This window comes from Corvus brachyrhynchos, unplaced genomic scaffold (genome assembly GCF_000691975.1).
Source record: "Corvus brachyrhynchos isolate BGI_N302 unplaced genomic scaffold, ASM69197v1 scaffold398, whole genome shotgun sequence".
Lineage (NCBI taxonomy): Eukaryota > Metazoa > Chordata > Aves > Passeriformes > Corvidae > Corvus > Corvus brachyrhynchos.
Window position 1 is genome coordinate 278,972 of NW_008239780.1, and position 24,147 is coordinate 303,118.

General features: G+C 45.5%; 1 protein-coding gene across 6 annotated transcripts in view; it reads right to left on the bottom strand.

The window, feature by feature from the left end:
• The window catches only part of SEPT6 (septin 6), a 20,514-nt gene extending 2,155 nt beyond the window's left edge, over positions 1–18,359 (bottom strand). The window contains exons 1-10 of one of the 6 annotated variants that reach the window (XM_017743103.1): positions 18,223–18,359; positions 11,076–11,271; positions 9,733–9,919; positions 9,341–9,502; positions 6,873–6,969; positions 6,439–6,607; positions 5,828–5,960; positions 4,971–5,161; positions 3,023–3,066; positions 140–259 (exon numbers count right to left, since the gene is read on the bottom strand). In XM_017743103.1, the coding sequence (XP_017598592.1) occupies positions 3,063–3,066; positions 4,971–5,161; positions 5,828–5,960; positions 6,439–6,607; positions 6,873–6,969; positions 9,341–9,502; positions 9,733–9,919; positions 11,076–11,242 (1,110 nt within the window). In that variant the 5' untranslated portion in view covers positions 11,243–11,271; positions 18,223–18,359 and the 3' untranslated portion in view covers positions 140–259; positions 3,023–3,062. Of the gene's footprint in view, positions 1–139; positions 260–1,034; positions 1,338–3,022; positions 3,067–4,970; positions 5,162–5,827; positions 5,961–6,438; positions 6,608–6,872; positions 6,970–9,340; positions 9,503–9,732; positions 9,920–11,075; positions 11,272–18,222 lie in introns of those variants that run through there. The other 5 variants (XM_008640475.2, XM_017743102.1, XM_008640472.2 and 2 more) reach the window with 5 other exon arrangements.
• Positions 18,360–24,147: the final 5,788 nt, after the last annotated feature.

A 24,147-nucleotide genomic window follows, 5' to 3' on the forward strand; every position in this document is an offset into this window, starting at 1 on the left:
GATGGCAGGATTTAAAGTGGTAGCATCCATAACCTTGTTATGACTAATTTTACATTGTTTAATAAAAGCAAAAACCACCAGTACATACTAAAGACAGAATCACAACGAGGACATAGGAGAGAGCAAGGGTAACACCCTGGAAAGGTCACAGCTGAAATGCTGTCATGTTTTATTAGACCCTATGATTTAACAAGTAAATGAAGGTCCATTCCAGGCCATTGTATTCAGGGGTAATTACTCAGTACAGAGCCATGGGTTACTGTAAAAGAAGGGCAAAGAAAACAAAAAACAGAAGAAGTAAATGTTAACCAGAATTCACTGTCCGATGAACTCTTTATTTAAAAACAAAACTCAAGTCAGAAATACACAGAAAAGATACTAGCAGGCAAACCACAGCTGCACTTGGCCAGAGTGAACTCCTGGCCCAGTGAGCAAAACGCCCTCCTTTTCAGTGCAAATCTTACAGTAAAAACAAGGCTTTTGCTGAATAGAAAATATGAGAAGAAACCTGTCAACATCTGTACAGTTCTAAAGAGATGCCAGATTAAAAAAATAAAGGTAGTATTTTTTTGCATTAAAACCAGAAATTCTTGGAATCACTGAGAAGGAAGTCAAAGAAACAGCATCATCTTTCTTCAGAAACACTGGTATGTACAGCAAGGTGACCAGTTTTCCCTGAGATTGGATCCAGGATGTGCATCCAGGCCAGCACACTGAGAGGGAGACAAGGCAAGAGATCCTTCATGACCCCTGCAGCATTCAGAGAACACTTAGTTGCAAACCATGGATCCAAATTGGTGATTTCCTCAAGCCTGGGAACTAGAGGTGTGGACTCAGGCCCAAGCCTGTGAGGATGTCAAGTTTTGCAAAAAGTCCTTGAAAGTTATTTGAGTCACACATGGCAGCACAGGGGGTATGAGGGCTTAGGAGCATAAAATTAGCATGGGGAGAGGGCAGCCAGTCTCTGGAGGCAGTACATCCCCACCCCCCATGGCAGCACTGGGCTGAACCCACAGCAGGAGCTAAATGCACCCCCCAGGCAGCTCTCACATAGCATGGAGTGGGGGAAAAGCTGAGCAATGGGAGAGGGGACACTTGCCCTGGAGCACTGGGCATCCTGCTGCTGCCCAAGGGGCAGGAGGAACCTGGTATGAGCACCTCTGGCCAGCAGGGTCCCCCACAAGAACAACCCCAGCAGACAAGAGCTCTGGTTAAACCCTCAGTGGTGAGCGCGGGAGGGGAGCAATGGGAAAGGTGAGCAAACAGGCACAATGGCACAGCCAAGAGTGGGGCATTCGCCTCTGGTGCCAAGGGAAAGGTTCTACAGGAAACCCGAACTGAAAATGAAAGAAAAAGGCAGGTTAATGCTTTTATGGATTAATGACAAAAAACAAAATAAAAATACAAATGTTTCCTAATGTGTGCACACATAAAAAAGAAAACATTGCTAAGTGTTAATAAGGTTTAATCTGACTAAAAAACATGCTTTATGCAGACACACACACACACTCAGCAGTGGGATGAACCAAATTTATTTTCTAAAACAATCCTTTCACAGTTTTGCAAGCTACAGGACTCATCAACTGTGACTTGTTTGTATCCTTGCAAAACAGTGAAGCCCTGCAACACTTTATGGATCAATATGGAGAGTGTTTTTCTAAATCCTGGAAAAGTACCACATATACATATTTAATTTAGCAATGACAAATGCCCATTGAGAAAGGCACTGTCTGCAATTGTGTAGTGGGAACAAAGAACTTCATTTGATTCAAAGCCCAGCACACAACAGTGTACAGTTATGAGGACTGCCAAAAGCAATCCAAAACCAACAAAAATCAGTAATGTTCACTCTAACTGCACTTTAGCCGTGCCTTTGTACTCAGCACCAGAATGAACACTGTTATTCTTTAAGCTTATTTTTCTACATTCCGAGCCCGTTAAGCAGAGAATTGTTCTTTTCATTGTTCTACAGTTACCATTGGCAGCAGAGACATTCATTCAACTGGACAGCTCAAGACGACTGCAAGTGCCAGTTTGAGTCAGTGCAAGACCCTTCTGAAGCTCTTCTGTTAAGTGGAAGGTCCCATTTAAATTACATTCAAATGCCTCTCACTGACAGCATGATGTTTACTTGCTTTTCCATTTCCCTTGTGGAGCCAAGAGGGAAAGAATCCTGGAATCAGCTTCTACCAGTTTAAGGACAGACCATAATTAATTTGGACTATCCAGGAGAGAATGTAAGTTTTAGCTTTGTCTGTAGGTAAGGGTGGACTCAAGGATGAGTTTTTAGGGTGTTTTATAGTTTAGTTCCAACAGGTCCCTTCTCTGAGAGGCCTGTGCACCTCAGTCTGGGGCACTGTCATGCTTGCCTTGGATAATGAGTATTGCTGCTCTGTCAAGAAGCAAGACATTCCTGTGGGAGCTTTCTTCCTCTCACCAGAGAATCATCAGCAAATTAAAAATGCTCAATTTTTTGTAATTAGCTGTAAGTAGACCACTGTCAGATGATGACAGAAACTAGTCTCGCATCTACCTTCACTGTAACCACAAGTTTACGTTACAACTTGGAGGAGTGGGAGGGAAGGAGGAGAAAGGAAAGAGAGAGACATTTTCATGGCTAGCTGGGCTGTATCATCAGCACCACATCTCCATAGCAATTGTTGCCATAGTATCAATCTGTGTGATTAAAGAATATAATTTATTTCTAAGAGAGACGGAATAAAGACAACAGAGCCAAAGAGGTGCTGGGAAGATTTAAAAGGAAGAGGATGTAATCCTCATTTTTCTATGTTCCATATCCTAATACTGATTCTCTGAATTTAACTTTGCAGAATCTTTAAAGACAATTACATCCTTTTTCTACAACTGCACATGTAGAGAGAGACTGATAGAGCACATACAGTAGGGGTGAAAGCAGAAGAAGACAGAGATAATACTTATAGCTTCAGGACTTGTACACGTCTGCTTTTTTAGGAAAGGTAACTGATCCCACTGTGAGGCTCTATTAGTTAATGACGCTTACCAGGACAATGTGCCTCATGCACCATGCAGCCAAACAGCAGCTAACTGTAAAACAGCACATATGTAAGAGCTAATAATGATGATAATGATGTAACAACAACAACAAAAAAAATCAACTGAGTCATGATTAGTGCAAATTACAGAGCTTGGGTTTAAACGAGTCACCTGTGAAAGAAAAAGGCTATTGTACTGCCAGCCAGTAGTAAACAAGCTACAAGTAAGCTTCAGCTTGCAAAATTCATGGATTGTTAAGAAAAATTTATGATCTAAATACTGAAATTCATTATTAAGGACAATCAGAGAAGTTACAGAGCAAAGAAAGCAGCACCATTTCTTGCACAGCAATTTTCCCGGAGGCGAGAGAGGCTTCCTATTATCTTCCCAATCCCTACTGAAGCACTGACCTATCCCTGTCATGGAGTTTTCTGTGCCCTTAACTGACAAGGACAGTACCAAAGCTTTTCCATATCAACATGCTTGGTGTCAAGGAGATGTTCTGAGATGAGAACCACTTCAAGGACCAAGAGTGTGACTTGGGCCACAGCAACTAATTGCTGATACTATCGGGCTGTTGGCTCCCTTTTCTGCATTCCTGACCCTGACTGATCTCAAGGCTGAAGTCTGCAGTCCTGAGTGAGCAGATACCTATGGGCTCTAAGCATGAAAGAGCTCAGTTGGATATTCCTCACACAGTCCAGGCTGGGCAGAGAAGTCTGTTCCTGGTCAGTCTCAGACTCCTCAGTATGAAAATATATTAAAACCCCCTGAAGGTAATTCAGATGAACAAATCAAAATAGGCAGTGGAAAAAGTAATGGGTGAGTGAGAAAAGGGCAGCACTAATTGCTCAGCAGCTTCAGCTCTAAACTAAGAGACTAAACCAGGATCTCATTCTTGTAATTGGGTCTTTCCTCCTCTGACTCTTTTGATCCCAAGCTTAACAGTCACAGGCTTTTTCCCTGACAAACAGTGCTGTCAGCACTTCGGACACACCCCATATTGTCCAATTTAACAGCACTTCTTCATGTACTTAAGACTGCATAGTGCAGGCAAGGATCGCCCCAGGGCTGTGCAGAGGGGGGATTATGCCAGTGGTACAAAACCAGACCCCTGTTTGTCTGCACACCACTCTCTGCACACAGGCACAGGTGGCACAGCACTCCATTTGGGAAATGTACCATAGTGAGAAGGAAGGGAACTGCTCAGTGCTGGGAGAAGCGGGAGATCTGTTTCACTGTACAGCTGGTTGCCCTTGAGCAACTGCAGAGCTTCAGGAGCCTGGCACAAGCCCTGTAGACAGCCCAGATCCCAGACCCCGACGAGGGGCTGGATCCTGTCACACCAGTCCCTGGCATGGGGAACCCCAGCTACAGCCATTCAGTATATCCCACTGTTTCTGTGGAGGGCAAAAAGCTGATCTAGGACAGGAGAAGAGTACTAGTGCTAACAAGGTGCTATGACCTGTCCCCTCATTTTGCAGTCTTACATTCTGCAGATTCTGGAATTCAAGACTGTTAGTCTCCCTGAATAATTTCCACAATCTTCTCAACCTAAACAAGTAAGAACATGAGCAAGAACGTGCTCCTCTCTGAGGGTAATGGGACATCCCTGCTACCCACACCCTAGCCTTGGCAGCTAGTATGGTTCCACTTCTTTACATGCACTGAGAGACCAAGGGAGGAGCACGGAATCTTGGGGAATAAAAACAAGTTCATCCTCTCCCATGCTGTCAGAAGGCAAAGAGGGAGGATAGCACTGCTCCCTGATCTCCAGGATGACAGCAAATGTTAAAAAGGCTTCCAGCTACCGCTCAGCCTTACAAGGGATTAAATCTGTCTGCAAACCTACCCCGATAAGGACTGGCTATGTTGGGAGGGAGATAGGAACATGCAGAAAATTAGTAAAGGAGAACCATTACCAAAAAGCAAATATCTCTGAGTTAGCAACTTACTTTTTCCTTTCCTTATCCCTTTTAAGAGTTTGCGATCCTCCAGCCTGCTGAGCCTGTGACTGAAGCAATTCAGCTGCTGTCTTCCTTTGTTTAAATGCATTTACTTCATCATCCAGAGACTTCTTCTTATCCTCTAGCTTCTTTTTTTCATCCTGATGCAATTTCTTCAGGCGATCAAACTTTTCATGCAGCTAAAGGGAAAGGAGAGAGGTGAGCAGGACACGGCACTACCAGGTATTCTGTTCACAGGAAAAGAGGAAGATGAAAGGATCCCTTGAGATCTGAGCCTGTGAGTCTCCATTGGTCTCCACATCATTTCTAGCTACTGAGCTGCCAGTGCCCAGACAAAGGGCAGGGAACAGCCTCCTTCCACAACAACTTACAGGCAGGCAGTGTTCTAGTAATGCATCATTGTGCAGACTAAGAACAGAGGATTGGGAGAGCATAAGGGTAAAAAAAAAACCTAATTATTTCCAGGGGTCCCTGCCTTACTCCTCTTTAAAGGTCAGTAATTTAATGGATTTTTCACAGAACTAAGAAAGTTGTATGGGTGTATTTTTTGCAAAACAAGTTCATCTCAAGGGCTGCTTCTCTCCTTGACTTTTACAACACTGCACCTCTCCATCAGAATCAAGACTCTGGCCCTTTCCTGGTGCAGTAAGCTGTACACAACAAGCACTGTGATTCAGTTTTGTCCTACAGACTGAACACCTTAACATCCCCATCCAAGTTAAACTTTACACTTCTTGGTAAGGAAGTCCTAAACCACACTCTGCAGAAAGTGCTTCGGCAGCAACTACCTAATTGGGAGTGAATCTATCACTCAACCATGAAGACACAAATACTGCAGTCTTTACCTCTTTTTCAGCCTCCTTCAGCTCTGCTTCTTTTTCCTTGACCCTCTGGACAAACATCTGCCTCATTGCCTCTTCCTTTTTCTGCAGTTCTCCCAAAAACTCATTTCTTTTGGCTTCGTAAGTTTCTTGTAAGCTAAAAAGGAAAGAAAGTCCAGTGATAAGACTTGGGACAAACTGCTTTCCCTGACCCTTTGAAATCAGGCCATCACCATGACTATTGCTTTGCACACAACATATTTGCTACTCACCTACGTGTGCCCAAGGTCTTCTTTATCCAATGATTTTTGGCACTTTTCTGTATGTTGAATGTTGGGCAATTCAAAGAGACCAGCTGGCAACAAACACTAGTTCAGAGGAACACTGCTGTCTCTCTGCAGCACAGACATTTCTACTCCCATACCTGCAGATTCACAGACAGTCCTGCACAACCTCCCTGTATTTTCACCTTCTCTCAGTCAGACCTTTGCTGAAGTCTGGATTTATCTGACCTGGCAGTTTTTCTTGCTGCATTGGTTCTTTCCATGCTCCCCCAAGGACACACACACACACAAGCACACAGCGCATCCAAAAATGCCTCTCTCAAGCTCTCCTGTCTCCTCCAGGGATCTCACCTGAAGGGTTTGCTGTCTGGATCAGTGTCTTTGAAACCCATCTCTTCCAGTTTACATCGCCTGTAGAGCTCATAGTGGCGTGTGTGGGTCTGCTCACGAAGGTCTTCCATGTTCACACGGATCAGCATCTCCCGCAGCTTCACGAAGTCACAGTGAGCTTCATTCTCCACTGTAAGAAGACATGGTAAGGAGGAAAATGGGGACAGAACCTAAGATCTCTTCCCGCATTCCCCACTTGTCTACTCCTCCAACAGGTTTAACAGCCCTTCCAAGCAAAGAAAACTGGCACTATAGGCCTGACACAAGGATTTAACACAGGATAATTCCCCATGGATAATCAAGTCCAGCAGGCCCTTGCTCCTTTTAAGAAAGCCCACTGCCTCCTTGCACAAGTGTCACCATTCATGCCATGAAAATCCCAGGGCTCAACTCACCCTGCACTGTGCCCCAAGGGTACTGACGAGCTTTCATCATTTTGTTTCCTATTTTCAGCTCCTCCGTACTCCCGATCACTGCAAATGGCAAGTGGGCCTGAAACACATTTAATGATATCCACGTTAGCCCTTCTCAGACCTGGGACCCACCAGCACACAGAGATTAGCACAGCCACTGAGCTAGACAGTCATTATGCACACGCTAATCTCAGGGAGTCTAGTCACTGGCCACTAGCCCAAGACAAGGGGTAGCAGGATGGGTCCTTTTTTGGAAACCTTGTTAGTGCTACCACTCTATATCCTCTACCTGGCTGATCCTCCCAGCCACAGAGTCTCAGGTGAGATGAGCCAGTGCAAGACTGGCATCAGAATGACAGCTGGAACAGCGTGCTGCGGCTTGGACTGCGGTGCTGTCCCAGGGCTTGCCATGCCTGAGGAGAACATCTGCACAAGCACAGAAGCAGTATGAGGTCTTGGAGCCTTCTTGATTTCATCCCCCCACCACTCCTTTAGCTCATGTTGGAGCACTCGACACCTTGCTCCATCAGATCATGAGATGGAAGTCCATCCCTCACCCCCAGAGTAACAGCTCCTTCCTCCCTGCTTGCTTCCACCCTGGTGAGGAAGGGCTGAACATGTCCCGGGCCACTGTGTCCGGTGTGACCCAAGGTCACACTCTTCAAGCTGAGATATGCACTCCACATTACATGAAGGCTGACTAAGAACAAGAGGGATTTGCTTTTCAGAAACTCAGAAATCAGAAATAGTCACTTCTTAGTTAAGAAGATGGTCTCTCTGCAGAAGGCAAAAAGAGACTTGCCCAGTGCAAGCTCAGCAAAATTGGAACCGAAACCCTCCCAACACCTATCTAAACTCTGAAGATCTCACCATATAGTCCTCTCATTTCCAAAACTCAGGTAGCCAAGCAAAACCCCCAGACATTGACATTGTACTTTGCTGCATTTTTCTGTGAGATTTCTGCCCACCTCCACTTGTTCCTGGGAACTACAGTGCATTCTGCCAAGCTGCAAGGAAGTCAAGTGCAAAGTTTCAGCACTTTGAGTTCCCAGCTCCTTGCACCAACCCCTTCTGCTGAGTTTTGTGAAGTAACATTTGTCAGGCAAAGCTTTTAAAGTGCACCAAATTCTGGGCAACTGAAAGGGCCTCAGGAAGCCAACTACATGGAAGACCAGTGACCCTGGACTGCTCTCAAGAGCAGATAGTGAATTCCACAGGTTATCTAAAAACTTGGACAAGTCCATGACAGCTGGTACAAGCAAAAGATTTCAGAGATGATGTTTTTGCTTTCTGAGTGTGGCTCATACAGTCAAACTGCAAACAAAGCAAAACTGCCAGCAAGCACTCACAGATATGGGCTCTTCCCCTGTATTCCTTAGCCCCCAGCTCTCGCATGGGACACACACAGAGTAAGAGTAACATTTGTCTTATGTTTCTAATAAAATCGGTATTTGGATACAAGTTTTCCAGATCTGCAAAATTGCTTTGGTCAAATTCCGGCCTGCTTAGTCCCCATAAACCTGGTAATTCTGACTGTAATAGAGGATTAAAGAGTTGATTTGTCTGTGCATCAACTGATACAACCCAGAACGTCTGCAACCCAAGACAGCAATTCCCTCCCAGGAGACAAGTAAATGGCTGAAAGACAAGCAGAGGTTCACTTCCACCCTCAGAAGGGCTAACACAGAACTGCTCTGACCAGGAAACCATCACTGACAGCTCTTACATCAGGACAAACTTTATGTTTCTTTCAGGCCTCTCCAGAAAACTGTACAACTATTAATACTAGATCAGGAGGTGGCACAAACGCACATCAGCTAGGCCTCTACTACATCCACAGCACTGAAGCAAGCAACTTCCCCTACTTGATTTCCTGTGAAAAGCCTTCTGGAAAATGGGACCATGGTCAGGATGTGCTGCCAGAAAGGCCAAGGAACAGATTGTTTCATCCTCAAGGAGCCACAGACAGGCACCCATGATGCTGGGAAGGCCAGACCCAGAATGGGCACCTGCAGGCACCTCAAAGCATGTCTGGCCCAAGTTGTGTACTGCTTTTCACGCATTGCTGGCTAAGCTGTGTAAGTCCTTGCCACATGATCCTGGAAGTTTACTGGTGGGAGGCCATCAGGTGATGCATAGGACAGAAATAATGACAAACCCTCGAGCTGAAAAGGGTTAAACACTGATTTCCCTCAACAGACATGCACATGGACAAGGAGAGTATTAAAAGTCTGTTTTCTGACTAGAAAAGCCCACCAGAGAGGCAGTAGCCTACCACAAAGCTCTCCTAGCCTAGGATGACACTACAAAGACAAGATTCTTGTGAAACCCTCTGTTTTTAAGACACAAAATAAAAGGGAAAGCAGATTTAAGAAACATCCCAGTATGGGCCATCAACCTCTACACTGACAGTGCTGTTCTGGGAGAGGAGGAAGAACCAAGTCACTTACATTCATTGTCCCATTTATTTCTGCCACTGATTCATCATCTGTTGGAAACTGATAGATCTGCACCCCATTACTGACCAGTTCACTTGTGATTTTAATTTTAAACTTGGTCAGCTCACTCTTGGAAATGGCATCAGATTTGGCAATGATGGGAATGATGTTCACCTAGAAAAAAACAGAGGCATGAAGTAATCAATTTTGCTCCTGGGATTTTCTCCAAGTCTGCAATATGACCTTCAAGAACTTGTAAGTGCTCAATAAATCTACAAAATTATCTGCCAACTCAGTCATTTCCACCAGAAGGGCTATTCAGGGTGGGTAGATCCTCCGGAAAAGCAGCAGCCTTTCCACTATGCAAACAGTAAATCTGCCCAGTAAGATTTAAGCGTGCCAACCTTGCTGTCGAGCTTCTTCATTGTTACCAAGTCCAGGGATTTCAGGGAATGGCCTGTCGGAGCAATGAAGTACAGGCAAGCGTGGATCCGGGTATCATGGTAGTTGTGCAAGACCCTTTTTATCTTCAGTTCTTCTTGCAGGTAGGCTTCAAACTGAGCATCAATGAACTCAACGATGGGCTTATAGCTTTGGAGAAAGGAAAAAAAAAGCTATACATCTCACAGTCAGAGAGCTAAACAGACAGGACAATGCTCCTTTGCTTGCTTTTAAGAAACAAGCTGTTGATAGATTTCACTTTCTGAGACCAATTCTCTCCACCTCCCTTGCTCCCCACCTGTTAGAAATTTTTAAGTTGCACTGCTGACAAGGAGACATGGTCCTACATCAGACTCTGGCAGCCTGTTTGTCAAAACACAGTATCAGCATTCAGCAGATACACCATAATCTCCAGGGAAGGCAGACCCTCATATTTTGAAATGTGAGGCATCACCTTGATGCCTTAAGGGTGAGAGACTTCCTAAAGCAAGGCTAATGGAGACTCATTTGCAGCAGTGTGTAACCCTTGCTTGCACTCAGGGAGTGAATGGCTTGCTGCTCTCACAGCCGCACATGCTGCTGGTGGAAGACACAGCTTCATTCAGTACTACCTTTGCCCAGTGCTCTGGTGCACAAAATTCCTGCAACTCCCTTGCAAGGCCTTCTGAAATACAGAGCCTAACAGACTCATAATGTAAAGGACATCACTGCATTTTAAACAAACTTTAAAAAATCTAACAGACCCACAAAAAACCAAATCCCATCAGCAATGTCTCTGCAGAGATGCACGTTGGAGACTGTCTAGTGTAACTGCACATCCCTTAACCAACACACTCCAGCCACTCTGGGATGTGAGCTGCCAGAGACACTTCCCCAAGGTATCTCACTGCACATTTATCGTGCTTCCTTTGGCTCTTCCCATGGAAGCGCCCTGCCAGAACTGGATATTAAGCCAAGCAGACACTAAACCACACAAGTGGTTTGGTCAGCAGCTTGAGGTCAGCACAAACCAAAACAAGCCCAGATGCCCTGGAGCATTTCAGTCTCCCCACCAGAAGAATTTGGGCAGAAGGTTTCCAGCCGGGCAGATATTGCTTTGATAGCATGAAAAAAGCTGCTTTATAGCTGAAGTAATGCTGACACTCCAGAGCCTCTGTCCTCTCCTCTACCTGTCCCATCCCAAAGAGGGGACAAGGACAACTCCTAAGAAGCAAGCAAGAGAACACTGCAGTGCAGTCAGGCTCAACTAGGGCACAGGGAGAATGAAAAGCCACATCACAATATAGCCTCTCTCCCCCATACTCACCTGTCCTCTTTGTTGATCTGATCCCCAAAGCCCACTGTGCTCACAATAGTCAGCTTGAGGTTGACATTGCTCTCCTGCAGGTCATAGGTACTGGATTTCAGCTGGACCCCAGGCTGTGAGTGAGATGCTGGATCACCTTCAAACTTGGTGTTGAAAAGGGTGTCCATGAGGGTGGACTTACCAAGGCCAGTTTCCCCTATTGGAGAAAAAGAGAGTTGAAATGTTCTGTTGAATATTAATATGGGTTGGCCTTTCAGCTTCCAAACGTTAACAGGGGTGAAATTGTAGCAGATGAAAGCAGATCTCATGCTCCCAAGGGAGCGTCTGGTAAACAAAAAGCCATGAACAATGGGAGGTCTGTATTCTGGGCAAATTACATTTCACAGTCTAATGGCCATTAATGTCATTAGAAAATAGAGATGAAAAGAAGAGGTGAAAAGGCAAAGGGGAAAGCAATGTTCAGATCCTGCTTAAACCCACAACTACACTACAGAAGATGCTGTTTTCATTAAAAAGTGGGAGAGGAAATGGGGCTCATTGCCATTTCCAAAAAAAGCTACTCCAGATCAATGTCTCTAATAAGCAGCCACAGAAATAGCTTCCTTCCGTGCAGAAACCCTGAGAGCTGGTTCGAGTCTGACAGCAAGTTGTGCAATTGGTTTCTCATAACAAGTTGGAGAATCAGCCTTCTACACTGGCACGGGGCATTTTCTGTAATATCTGGTTTTGTACCTAAGGGGCTACACAAGCTGCACAATATTGCAAAATCTGCTTCCAAAAGTTCTGCTAGTATTGTCAGTATTCTGCTAGTATTCTATCAGTATTGAACTGTTTTTGATTCCATTTATCAACAGGCAACTATTTCCTTGTCTGGAAGAAGAGACAAATCCCAGAGACCAGTCTTGAATTTGTTTTAGATACATACCAGGAAGAATAAAACAAATCCCTCTGTGCACACATTCCACAGGGCAGCCTTCCTTACCAGGCTCTGACAACAGAGCCAGCTCTCTGAGCTCAAAAGACCTGACTTCCTACGCAGTCTGGTCTGTTGCCTTGTGAGGGCTGTTGTGTTTTGGGGAAACAGCAATTTCTGAGCTGCCCAGCTGGCTTTTGGAGAAGCTTCAGGAGCAGCTGAACCCCACCCTCTGCGACGGCTGCTCCTCCAGCCTGCTGTGGGACCACAGAGAGATTGTGTCTGGCTGCAAGAGCACTCCCCTCCTTTCCCCAGCCCTCAGCTCCCAAACAAAACAACTTCACCATTTTCCCACTCTGCTCAGAATAAAAGAGCTTCTTATTTTTGCAGGTTTAGAGCTCTGTAGCAGATCCAAACTTGCATGAAATGCCCAATTCAAGAAGGGGAAACTCCTCCCCATCCTCTCCCATCCAAATGTCCAAATCTCCAAGCCTTACCCCTGCAAGCAGGCAAATTCCTCTTCTGGCCTCAAAAGGGATTTTCCTCACTCAGGGCTGAAGTACATGGCAGGGCAAGGCAAACACAGAATCATAAAACAATAGAATGATTTGGGTTGGAAGGGACCTTAAAGATTGTCTAGTTCCAAGCCCCAAATCCCCTGCTCTGGGAACTGAGCAGTCCCTGATTGCCAGGATCACATATCCAGTATCTTTCCAGAGGCAGCAAGATCCATTAACATTTCAAAGTCAAGGTACACCTTGAGCTGCAGAACTGCTGGGGAACCAGCTGAAAGCTTGTGCTCCATCACCAACCAACACCAACTACAGCCAAAACAGTCACCAGTGCAGTTGCTCTTTGCATCAATCTGGTTTTCAATCCAAAGGGGAGAAGAAGGAGTCAGCACCAGGAGCTGGCGTGGCTGCAGACCCTTGCACTACCCCAATGCATCAGCTGTACCTACAACAGCAATGGCCAGAGCAAGGGAGGGGGGCTCAGCAAAGCACAAGGCTACCTCTGTTGCTGGAAGAATAAACTGGTCCAACAAGCCCTTCATTGACTTGGAATCTCACTGTCTAGACTTGTCAGGGAGCATTTGCCCCCAAAACAGAGCAGATGCACAAATCAGACCAAAGCATTGTCATGGTCTGGAGAGGGATTTTGAGAGTTAACAGCAAACAGCCTGTATGACCTCCCAGGCCGTTCTCAGGGATTCCAGGAAAACAGCAGTGTAAAAAAAGACAAAACTCTAAACAGCCTGAGAAGGCTGCAGCATTTCCAAAGCCCCTGCCAAGGGATGGGTCAGACAGAGCAGCTAGCTGGCTGCTCGCCTGTGAATGCCAGGAACCCTGATGGGACATCTCAGGATAGGGGAGTCCCTCAGCCCTGGGGTGCAGGAGCGTCACCCACACACAGTCCTGCAAACCCTTCTCCTGTGCCACTGCCCCACAGTCTGGCAGGCCCCGGAGCAGCTCCAAGGCCACAGGACAGGGTGACAGGGGAGCAGCAGCAGTGACCAGGGCAAGGGAGCTGCTCTCTGCAGTGGATACACAAGGTCATGTGTAAACCACACTGGCTTCCGAACAGACAACACCCTGTAAGTCACCTCTCTTTTCTGCCTCCCTCCTTCTTTTGGGTGAAAGATGTTCATATGAGGCCAACACTTGTTGAAGCACATCCTGAACCTGTCAATTATTGCCTACTTTAAATCCACCTAAAGCGTTTTTTTCCAGCAGGAGTGACTTTAACTGTCAGAGGGGCTAGGAGAAGTGTTTAGGAGATGCAGAACATGCTTCTACACTCCACCTTATGCCAGCTACACAGGGCCAGCAAAGGCAACTTTAAACTCAAACACTGAGTTTTTCCTTTTGGAAGGGGAAGATCGGAACGGTAGCATTTTTCCACAGGGGGGAGTCGCCCATCCAAATGACTTCATGATTAAAACAAACACCCAGGCACTAACATGGCATCTCAAATATCAAGTCTGCACTGCCAAATTTACATTGAGCCAGCAGATACCCCTGACCCTGTACTGTGTAACCCCACTGACTTGACATAGAATTAAAACCCGATAGGGAAGATGGAGAAGAGAGGAAAGACTGTCTCAGCTGAAAGAATGTTAAACACCGACAGAGTGACTTGAAATGGTAAAAGACTGAAGACACTAATAAAGTATTTTGCTATGTTAATTATGAGCAGAGATAGGGAGCAGTGCTATTTTGAAGGCCAACATGACAGAAGGAAGAATTTCTGAATCTTCTGGGAGTTTCTGCCCCACACAGAGGCAACTTTTTGCTGGCTGGAAGATGTGAATGGTGCCAACTGCTTCTTGTAAGGACAGGAGTCCAGATGGAACAGACGGTCTGATAAAAAGGACAAGTGGTCTGTGCCTGTTCCAGCCAATGGCACTAGAATCTTCCCCAAAAACCAGAAATTATGAACAGGGATTAAAAGGCAGAATTATTTTGAAAAAAGCAGCAGTGTATGCAAACCGAGTGAGAGGCATCCCTGGCAGGGAGATTATTTCCTGATGCCAGGCTTAGGGACACATGTGATTTGATCTCCAAAACTGTACTTAGGGATTATATAACTTGACAGTGGCTGACAAAGCTCTGTGGGGAGGACAGGGCAGAGAGAGCGACCTTTACTGGCAGAGTTCTGGACCAGGAAGCTGTGACAGCAACGGAAAAGCTTGAGTGTTGTACCTTTCATCATGGGATGGAGTCTTGCTGTTAAGTCCGACACATTTTCAAGGACATTTAAAAAAAAAAAAAAAGGCAAGAGCCACCACAGCAGGTTCTGGACACACAGCAGTCCTACATCAGTGCTCAGAAAGCACCATCCACTCAATGCCCAACAGCTTGGCTGAGCTGGGCTCCCCACACATCCTCTCGTTCTCCTGAGACATGTTCCCTACTCCAATTGCATGTGCACATGATATCTTCACTGCTCTACGGAAGCGCTTCATCAAATTTAACATTGATGGAACAGTGGTGGCACTACTTACAAAACTACAGCTGGGACAAGCTCCTAACTTTCCAAACCAAGACAGACATCTTTGTGCTAAATGAACTTTCATGGCTTCTTTTCACAGAACTTTTAGCATCCTAAGCACCTGCAACAGTGAGCTGATTTATACACCACAAATGCTGTACCTCCTCTTTTTGTGCCTGGGAATTTAATTTGCTTTTCCCTAGCAATGTGCTAAGTGAAACAAGAAACTGCTCACTGGCCCTCTTTCCCACAACACTCAGAATTTAAGAAGCTCCAATCATATCATCCTCAATCGACTCTGTGGGAGGACAGAGGAGTCCTTGGAGTATTTCCCTGTTCAAAGGCAGGGAGCAGCTTTCACAAGAGTGCCCTTTCATGAGAGAGCAGCACCTGTCCTTCACAAGATTAACAGCCGTGGCTCCACATATCAAATAATTCAATTTTAAAGAAAATGTAACTGCATGCACAGCCTTTTCATGTGGAGAAAGGGAAGCTAATCCAATGTAGCAGGCTTGTTGAGACAGGCCCTGAGGCAACTCAGACGGGTAAGGCCATCTCTCAAGGAGAGACTGAAAAATAATTTGTTTCATCTGACAGGTGTGCGGAGACACCACACAGTTCCCCACTGCCAGGCAAAGGCTGGACTGTGGGGGCAAGGAGGGCAACAAGGGCTCACAAAAGACACTGAAACACCACCTCAGAGGAGCACCCGGCTCCCAGCGTCTACCCCAGGGGACCAGCGGCACAGGGCAAGAGAAGGCTGAGGAGACAGATGGCTTTTTGATTAGAGAAACTGCTCTCTCCTCAGCTGGTTGCACCAGTGACCACAAAAACAACCACTGGGCAACTTCCAGGCTGTACAGCTCATCACCCCAGAGAGCTGCCTGCTGGAAAGCACCAGGAATCCTATGCAAATCCCTACCTCCCCCAAGGTGAGAGCTCCTGCACACCATGGGCTCACTTCTTTGGAGTGAGAGACCTCAAACAGTCTTGGTACAATCCCAGGGGAAAGTGAAGTATTTCTGCCACAAAACAGCCTTTCTCATTGCACTGAATAGGCCAGTTAGAACAAATTCCCTGCAAACCCTGGGGGAGAGGAAGGGGGAAAATCCTGCTTAAATTGGGATACTGGTTTAATGCAACTACAATCTACCCTGGTAAGAATTGAGAAACTTTACATCAAAAACCAGCAGCCTGTTCCTCCTCTTTTCCCCCTATCTCACTGAGAAATACAGTCAGCACAGAAAGTCTCAGCCATTAAACACTTCTCCAGCCTTTGCACAGAACTAAAGAGGCATGTAAAAATTTATCACGGAAGGTTTAGGAAGAAAATGGTTGTGCTGAGAAATAAAAAAATCAGAGAAACCATCTGCAACCCCTAACTTCTAATGAGAGGTTTTCTCATTTATTCTAGCTTTGGTTCTAGTCTCACAGGAGAGACAGCTTTCAGCATGAGAAGAGCTAAAAACTGCTCCACTCTGGACGTGCTGCTGAGAGTCATTTCTGAAGCTTTTCCTTGGCTTCCCCACCAGGAGCTGGAGGAATCGGCGGCTCAGATCCAGTATGATGCAGAGTAGAATGCCACACACAGCTGAAAAATGGGAGGTAATGAAGTGCCTTTCTGTCATGCTTAGTGGGCTGTCTATGGGATCCTCATCCAATCCTCATTTGTTCCCTTGTTCTTTCAATTTTTCATCCTAAACTGTGCTGTACAAGTGAGATCCAACAGAATAAATGACAGATGAACTCTGGGAATTTTTGTTTTCTTTCTCCAGGATGTTTAAGTGTGGGGGCAAAGATTTTTAAATCTTTTTCTAATGAAGTTCATTATATTTTTCTATAAAGTTTCTTTATTTCAAGATTGTGTTATTACTGTTCATAAAAAACTGACATGAGTGACTAATGTACATTGATCTTGGTGAGTCCTTGTTGTTCACATCAAAAAGTGATTAATGCATTCCATTTCTGCCCTGCAAAGAGGAAAGCACAGGCATTCAGCTCCTCCCCACACATCAAAGTGAACATACAACTACAGGAGGCACCCACTGCTACACCTAGAACTTTAAAAAAAACCACTACAGTTCAGAAAGTGAAAAAGGAAACATTTTTAGACTTCAGTCTTGGGAACAGGAGTTTCCTTAGGTCATATCACATTCATGTACTGTGGAAATCACCTAGATTCTCAGCCTGACAGTGACCTCCACTTGTCAGCAAAGTTTATCATCTCACAGGAATGCGGTTGTAAAGAAAACTGTCTTCTCAGCTCCATTTAATAGAGCTCAGCTCTCCTCTCCTTGCTCTACTACTCTTGCTTCAGACTTAACCCTGCTCTGGGCAAACACCAGGTCCATACCATGAGCTGCATCTCTCATGGCAGGCAACAGAAAACCTCTGCGTGGATGCATAGCTGACCACCAGCTGAGTCCCCAGGAGGTATCCACAGCTGCTGCTCTCCCCTCTGCCACACCAGGCCCTGCTGGGATCATCTGCAGACAGGGCTCAGTCCAAGCAGCCATGGCCATCCAATAACCTCCTGCTCCCAGATGCAGGGCACGGGCAGCAGCAAACCCATGAGACAATTATTAATTCTCTATTTTTAATTTCCTAATTCACCTTACCAAACTATGGTATCAAAGCCATACAGGGTTTTACTCCTGTTACCTAAGAGGAGAGATTATTTGGGATCCTAACCCTGGGGAAGACCTGTGAGATGGGCTGCAGGGACAGACACCAAGTCCTGCTACAGTGCCAGGCCCCAGCTGTGATCCACACCACATGGCAGCTTGGATAACTGTCTGAACAGTTAAGGCTTGGCCAGACACTCTCTTAATTCAAGTATGCACAGAAAAGAGGAGAAAAAAATAGCTTTTAGTGATTTAAGAGGAACATGACTAGTATTTTGTTATAATAATAATAATTCAATACTTAACCAAACAAGACAAACAAAGTACTCTGGCATGAGTACCTATTTTCTTTCAAAAATGTGAAAGTCAAACATATGAGGAAAAGAAAGATCATAATAACAGCCTGTGATTTTAGGCATTTTATTTCACTGCTTGGTAAAAAGCCATACTGCAGAACCCCAGTGGGGACTTCCCAGAGCACCAGTAAATCTTGTTACTGAAAATAGAACAGTCGGGGAAATTTAAATCAAAGCTACCTTGTTACTGCTGTAACCTACAAGCTACATCCAGCTGCAGAAAACTTTTCAGCAAGAGAACTTCCCAAAATGGAAATACTCACCCACACACAGGATGTTGAAACAAAACCCATGATTAACTGACTTATTAACCAGCTGGTCAGGCAAACTATCAAATCCTACATGTCCGGAAAGCGGGACAGTACGACAGCCTTCGCCCTGAAATACAATGAAATAGTTGTGTCATTTTCAAGCAAAATATACTTCTCTGTATAAACCCTTAAGACCTCCCAAGTGGAATCAACTGCACAGTCCAAGCAGAGATTTGCACAGATACTGTCAATCATGTCAGCATGCTTCACTCTTCTCCAAAACAATTCCAGAAGGCAAAAATAGAACATTTCATTTGCCACACATTTGAAGGTAGCCGTGACAGAAAAATACTAAAATGTGCAAAACACGTACACAAACACAGCTGCTGAAATGAAGAGGCGACAAAACACTTGTTTCTTGCGAAAATATGCAGAAACTCAAGTCTCACCTTATACTGAAAACAAAAAGAATCCTCTGTGCAAAGCAATGTATTAATGACACCTCCTCCTACAAGCCTATTACCATTCACTTTATGTGAATTGGAACTCATATGTAATTCTCATTCACAGCTGCAATTATAGAAACTAGCTAGAAACAGTAAGGAAAACTGTACCTGCAGGAAAACAAAGCAGAGAAAAAGTGTCCAGAACTGAACTGCTCATAACCCCACAGGCCCATTAGAAGGAGCCTGCCACGAGGGTTTGGGAGTGGAGATACCCAAACCTCCTGCTGGGGAGCAAGGGCTGCTCCTGCCCAGACACCTGAAGGACTTCTTGAGAAGCTGCTCATGCACCCTGCTCTCTCTTGTGCCCAACACCACTAATCTGGTCTCCCCAGCCAAGCAGAATATGTGGTGCTCCATGCCCAGAACAGCCACGAACTTCAGGAGGGGGGGTCAGAAATTTTCACCTGGCCAGTCTCTGCCAAGGCACCCTGGGTCCCAACCCTGCCCAGTCAACAGTAAAACACGACACGCGGAGGCTCAGCCTCAGAAATGGCACCAGGCAAAATGAAAAGTCAGTGCTGCACCCCTGTATTGGTACGTACTGGAAAGCTGCCTCCTGCAGTCCCAAAAAGGTATTTCCCTCTCTGAAACACAGGCTCTTCTTAAAAACGTATTTTGGTGTGAAAATCAGAAAATTCCCCTCTAGCCTTCCATCAGTTTGCAAAAAATATTACAGCCAAAAGGCAGTAGTTTATAGGGTGTGATTTTGAATTTCTTCCTTCAGAATCATGCTTTCACATATCTTGAAAGCCTGTTTATAGGGACAGGCATACTGGTTTTCCCTCTTCTGCTAATGGCACTGGTATTTTAGGCTAGGAAAAAATCCCCAAGGAGTGCACTTACTACAGTAGCCTGTCAGCATGATTGATTACTTGCCTTGTTACTGGTCTGCTGTTGTGGGTTTGGGTTGGTTTGTTTTTTTTTTTTCAGATATGAGGCTCCAAATACACTTCAACCATTAACCATATTTACCAGTCTGTGATGTATAAATATGTTTCCCCTTAGCCATATTTTGTGTACTAGTCTGACTCTTCCTGACAAGATGTTCACCAAATACAGTGCTTCATTAATTCCTGAGCACCTTCCCTCCTAATGACATGTTCATGAGGAAAGCACTCAGGCTCCCCAACAGATTCTGCTTTTGCCTACTGACAATGCAGCTGTGAGGTCCAGTAATGCAGAATCAGCTAAAGCAGAAAAAGTGAGACCATCAGACACACAGATTTTGTGACAACACACTCAAACTCCCCTAAACTGCATTCACCAAAACAAAACCCCAGCACTGGGGAACCTCATGGCAGTGTTGGATCCGCAGCGACAGCCCCACGGTCCTGGTGAAGAACAGATGGGGGGGACAGAGCCCACAAAGGTGCAAGAGAGAACCACTGGCAGACGGCTCCCGGGGAAGGAGAAATATCAAGTGTATTTTTAATACTCAGCCTTAAAACCACACCATTGGCAGACTGCTTGAACACTACTCTCCCCAGGAAGCGTGGGCAGGAGTGTGGGTTCTCATTAAGAACAAATCATCCCCTCATCCCTAAATATAAGTGTTATCGAGACGGAACAAAATAAATGGTAGAAGTTAAGCCACTCTCAGCTAAGAGGAGGCATTTACCATCACACAGAATTCAGCCTCCAAGTCATTTCCTGCAGGTTCTTTTTCTCGTCACCTGTGGTTTTACAATGCAGTTAAACCACATTTCACATCTGGTACAGGCCAGGAAACAACTACTGCAAAATGTGATTTCCAGTCACAGCAGCTGAGCCTCCATGTTAAGTACGCAACCATAAGGTATATTGTGCTACTCTGCCTAAAAATCTACAGCCTCCCTGGCCAAGGCATCAAGAGATTGGATGCAGTGGAAAAAAAAAAAGAAATAATGTTTTAAGATCAGACTGGTTTTTACACATATCAGAAAGCTGACAGCAATTACCAAACCAGCGGAGAGAAAAGAAACATCTTCTGTCCGATCCACCAAGAAACAGCACACGTCACCAGTCTTCAGGCACCAAATGGTGTCTCTGTACCAGAGCACTGCTATATATAAACAGCACCATCATAAACAACATACGAACACACTGATTAGTCATCCTGGGTATATATTAAATGTAGGTTTGGATCCTCTTGTTCAACACTGAAGGAGAATACATTAAGCTCATAAGCTTTTTGCTGATAAGGTGTTCAAGACTGTCTTCCATTATTCATCTTCAAAACCAGATCAAATTTAAAACATATAGAGAGGTACCAACAAGGTAAGCAAAGTTTAACTACTGTATGCATGAAGACTTTTTCCAGGAGCATCAGTGAGCACTGGATGGCTGAGAGTCCTTTGTACTCTCTATTTTAAGGTTACATCTTCTTGGAATGAAGACAAAGATGGAATCTCTGGAAAGCCAGTGTGAACACTGGCACCACACCAACATACCAGATGCCTTTTTTTTCCCCCATATACTGAGTGACCCCCTGCCTAGACAGAATGGGCTGTTGTTGCTTGGGAGGAAGTGAAGTGTGTTTGTCACAAACAAGATTAAAAGAACAAAAAGAGCAACACACTCTCTTGCTGTATCAGGCAGGGCTACTGCAGACTGAAAGTAAGGAACAGCCACTTGGAGAAGCTATTTTACTTTTTCCTTTCTTAGAAGGATTTACATAGCCTTTTGTTAGGGCTTCTCCATGCCACAGAGACCATCACTACCTACTCTAACTCTTACAGAAACTATCCCAATCATACGGAAAATACAAAGATGTCATAATGAATGACCCCAAGCCTGAAAGCACCACACATTAACTATTAGTTTACATAAAAGGGGTAAGATTTAGTCTCTAGGTGTTTGAATCACTCCAGGGTTCTTGGGATGAAAAAACAATTAGAAAAAAATCTTGCTGAATGCACATCTGTGCCCTGATCTACTTTACAGGACAAGCAGGTACAGTACTGTCACCTCCCGATGTCCTCGGAGCCCTGAGAGGCCGTTGCCTCTCTGCGGAGATAAAGCAGAACACACGCAATGGTGCTGCTCATTGCAAATGTCAACACTGCATATTCGGGACTATTTCTGTGGCCAGGTCTGAAGGAATGATGAGAAAAGATACCATGGCAAAGGCAAAGCCTCCACTTTGTGACATTCAGGCAGAGCACAGCAAGTAAAGAATGTTACAGCTCTGAACCCAAGGGACCCAGTGTCCAAACGAGGCCCACACAGCACAAAACTGCTCTCAAAGGCTGCAGTACAATACTTCATCCAGTTGAGTGTTTCTGTTCAGGACACTGACAGCTGACACTTAGTACTTCTGGCACAATTTCTCATCTCTTCCCAAATGAGAATCACTTCAAACCCTGAGGCCTTGCAGACTCCCTTAGGAAGATTTCCAAACAGCTGCAACAAACACAACAGAACCAACCTGCAACAAAACCAAATCAAGCAACACTCATAGAGCTCCACCACCGCTGCCAGTGCTCACAGCAGCCACCTCCTGCCCCTCTGCTGCCCTTAATGCTGAGCCCTGGGGGCTTAACCCCCAAACCTGAGACAACTCTTGCACAAGAAGTCAAATGTCAAATGCCAAAGCAAGGCAGAACCTGACTCAGGTTTCCACACCAAAGTTTTTCACATCGTCTTTAAGCCAGAACAACATCAGATCCCTTCTTGTGACCTTGGTGTTACGGTATTCACTTCCCCAGACTGCATTTGGCTCTGATTAAACAGCAAATTAGAGCAACACTTGTATCAATTATTTCTCACTTGTACAAGTATGTAGTTTTCCTATGTAATGAAAGAATTATCCAGCAGACAGTATAAATATCCTCCAGGAGATAAATGTAAATCAGGAATGTAAAGTCTAGATAAAGAGTTTGTATTATTTTTCCTTGCTCAGCTGATAAAAGATCATCAAGAATATAAAAGAAAAACACCAGAAAAGTGGGAGGGAAATAGTTTTGAAGCAGGCCCCATGGAAAGCAAGAAGTGTCTCACCAAAGGTCCTGACCATCAACCACCCTCTCCAGACGCACTGCATCACTCAGCCATTCAACATTCACAAACAGTCAAGTGCTTCCAAAATCTCAAATTCTGACAGCTCTTAAGATTATACTTCTTTAGGCCCCTGAAAAAAGCCTGCAGAAATGCCATGCAATTTGGATACATTCCCAGGAGAAGTCTCCTCCAGCATATTAAAAGATACATATCACTATCAGCAGTCGCAATGATTTTTCTGACCTCTACTAGAGACTGAGAGTTGGACAGTGTCTGGCAAGCTGGTCCTCTGCACCCATCCTCCCCACCGGCAGAGGACAGGAGAAGGGGCTCAGCTTGGTGGTGATGAGGCCACCCTGCCCACCTGGGGAGAAGGGGGTTTCACCGACCATCCCTGCAATAAGTGTGGGCTTGATCAAGGGTTTTCTGGGACAATAGCAGGGTGGTAACCCCAACTCCCCCACAAACCCAGCCCCAGCTCTCACACCTTTAACCCTGTTGGCACACACAGAGCCCTCTGCATCACCAGGACATTACAGCTGACTGCTCCACAAACCATGGCCATGACCAAATGCCCAAGACCTTGGCTGACAAGTCATCTGCCCGTAAAAGGACATTTTTAATTTGCAGCACACTAATTTCAAGTCTGTCTCACAGCCAGCTTTCCCAGCAAGGCTGTGCGGTATCATAAATTCATTCCAGGCCGCAAGCAGATGTCTCAAACTCCTGTACATTATCTTAGGAAAGCATAACACTCAATTTCTTTAAAAGACAGGGGAGCAACTGAGTCACTTCACATATTTTGGCAGTCACATACAAGGCAATGGCTATGTCCAGGAGGAAATAACATCACAAACTGGCAAGGAATGGGTACATCTACCCGTTCAACAAGAATGGGTCCATGCTAAACCATACTGCTTTGAAGACGAAATGGCAAGCATTCACCTCAAGTATTACTTCTGTATTAACACATGGACATGAAAGTTGGAAGCCCATCAAACCACAGACAAAACTTTTCCACATGCAAACGCGTTACAGATGCCTCCTTAGCATTTCTCTGACAAACGCAGAGGTGGCTCAACTCCCTCTGCTCCTCTTCTGGATAATTCTCCGCAAACACACAGGGATCTTGTGCCGCACTAGGCAGGCAGGCGAGCACGGCGGCGGCCGGTGGCCCGCGGGGACATCACCGCGGACCCTCGTGGACAAAGCACAGCGGGGACACGGTGCCGGCTTTTGGCTCCCACAGCTCCTCCGCGGCACACGGTGCCGGACTGGAGACCTTCCTTTCCCGCATCGCGCACGACCTAGCAAGGCGTGATGGTTTCTTTGGGAGGAGAGCAGCATCCCCGGAGAGATAGCGATGCCATTGCCGTGCCCTGGCCCGGCGAGGGGCCCCCAGACCTGGGTAAGGGATGCGGGGCAAGGCCTCCCTAGCGCTGCAGCCCCGCCA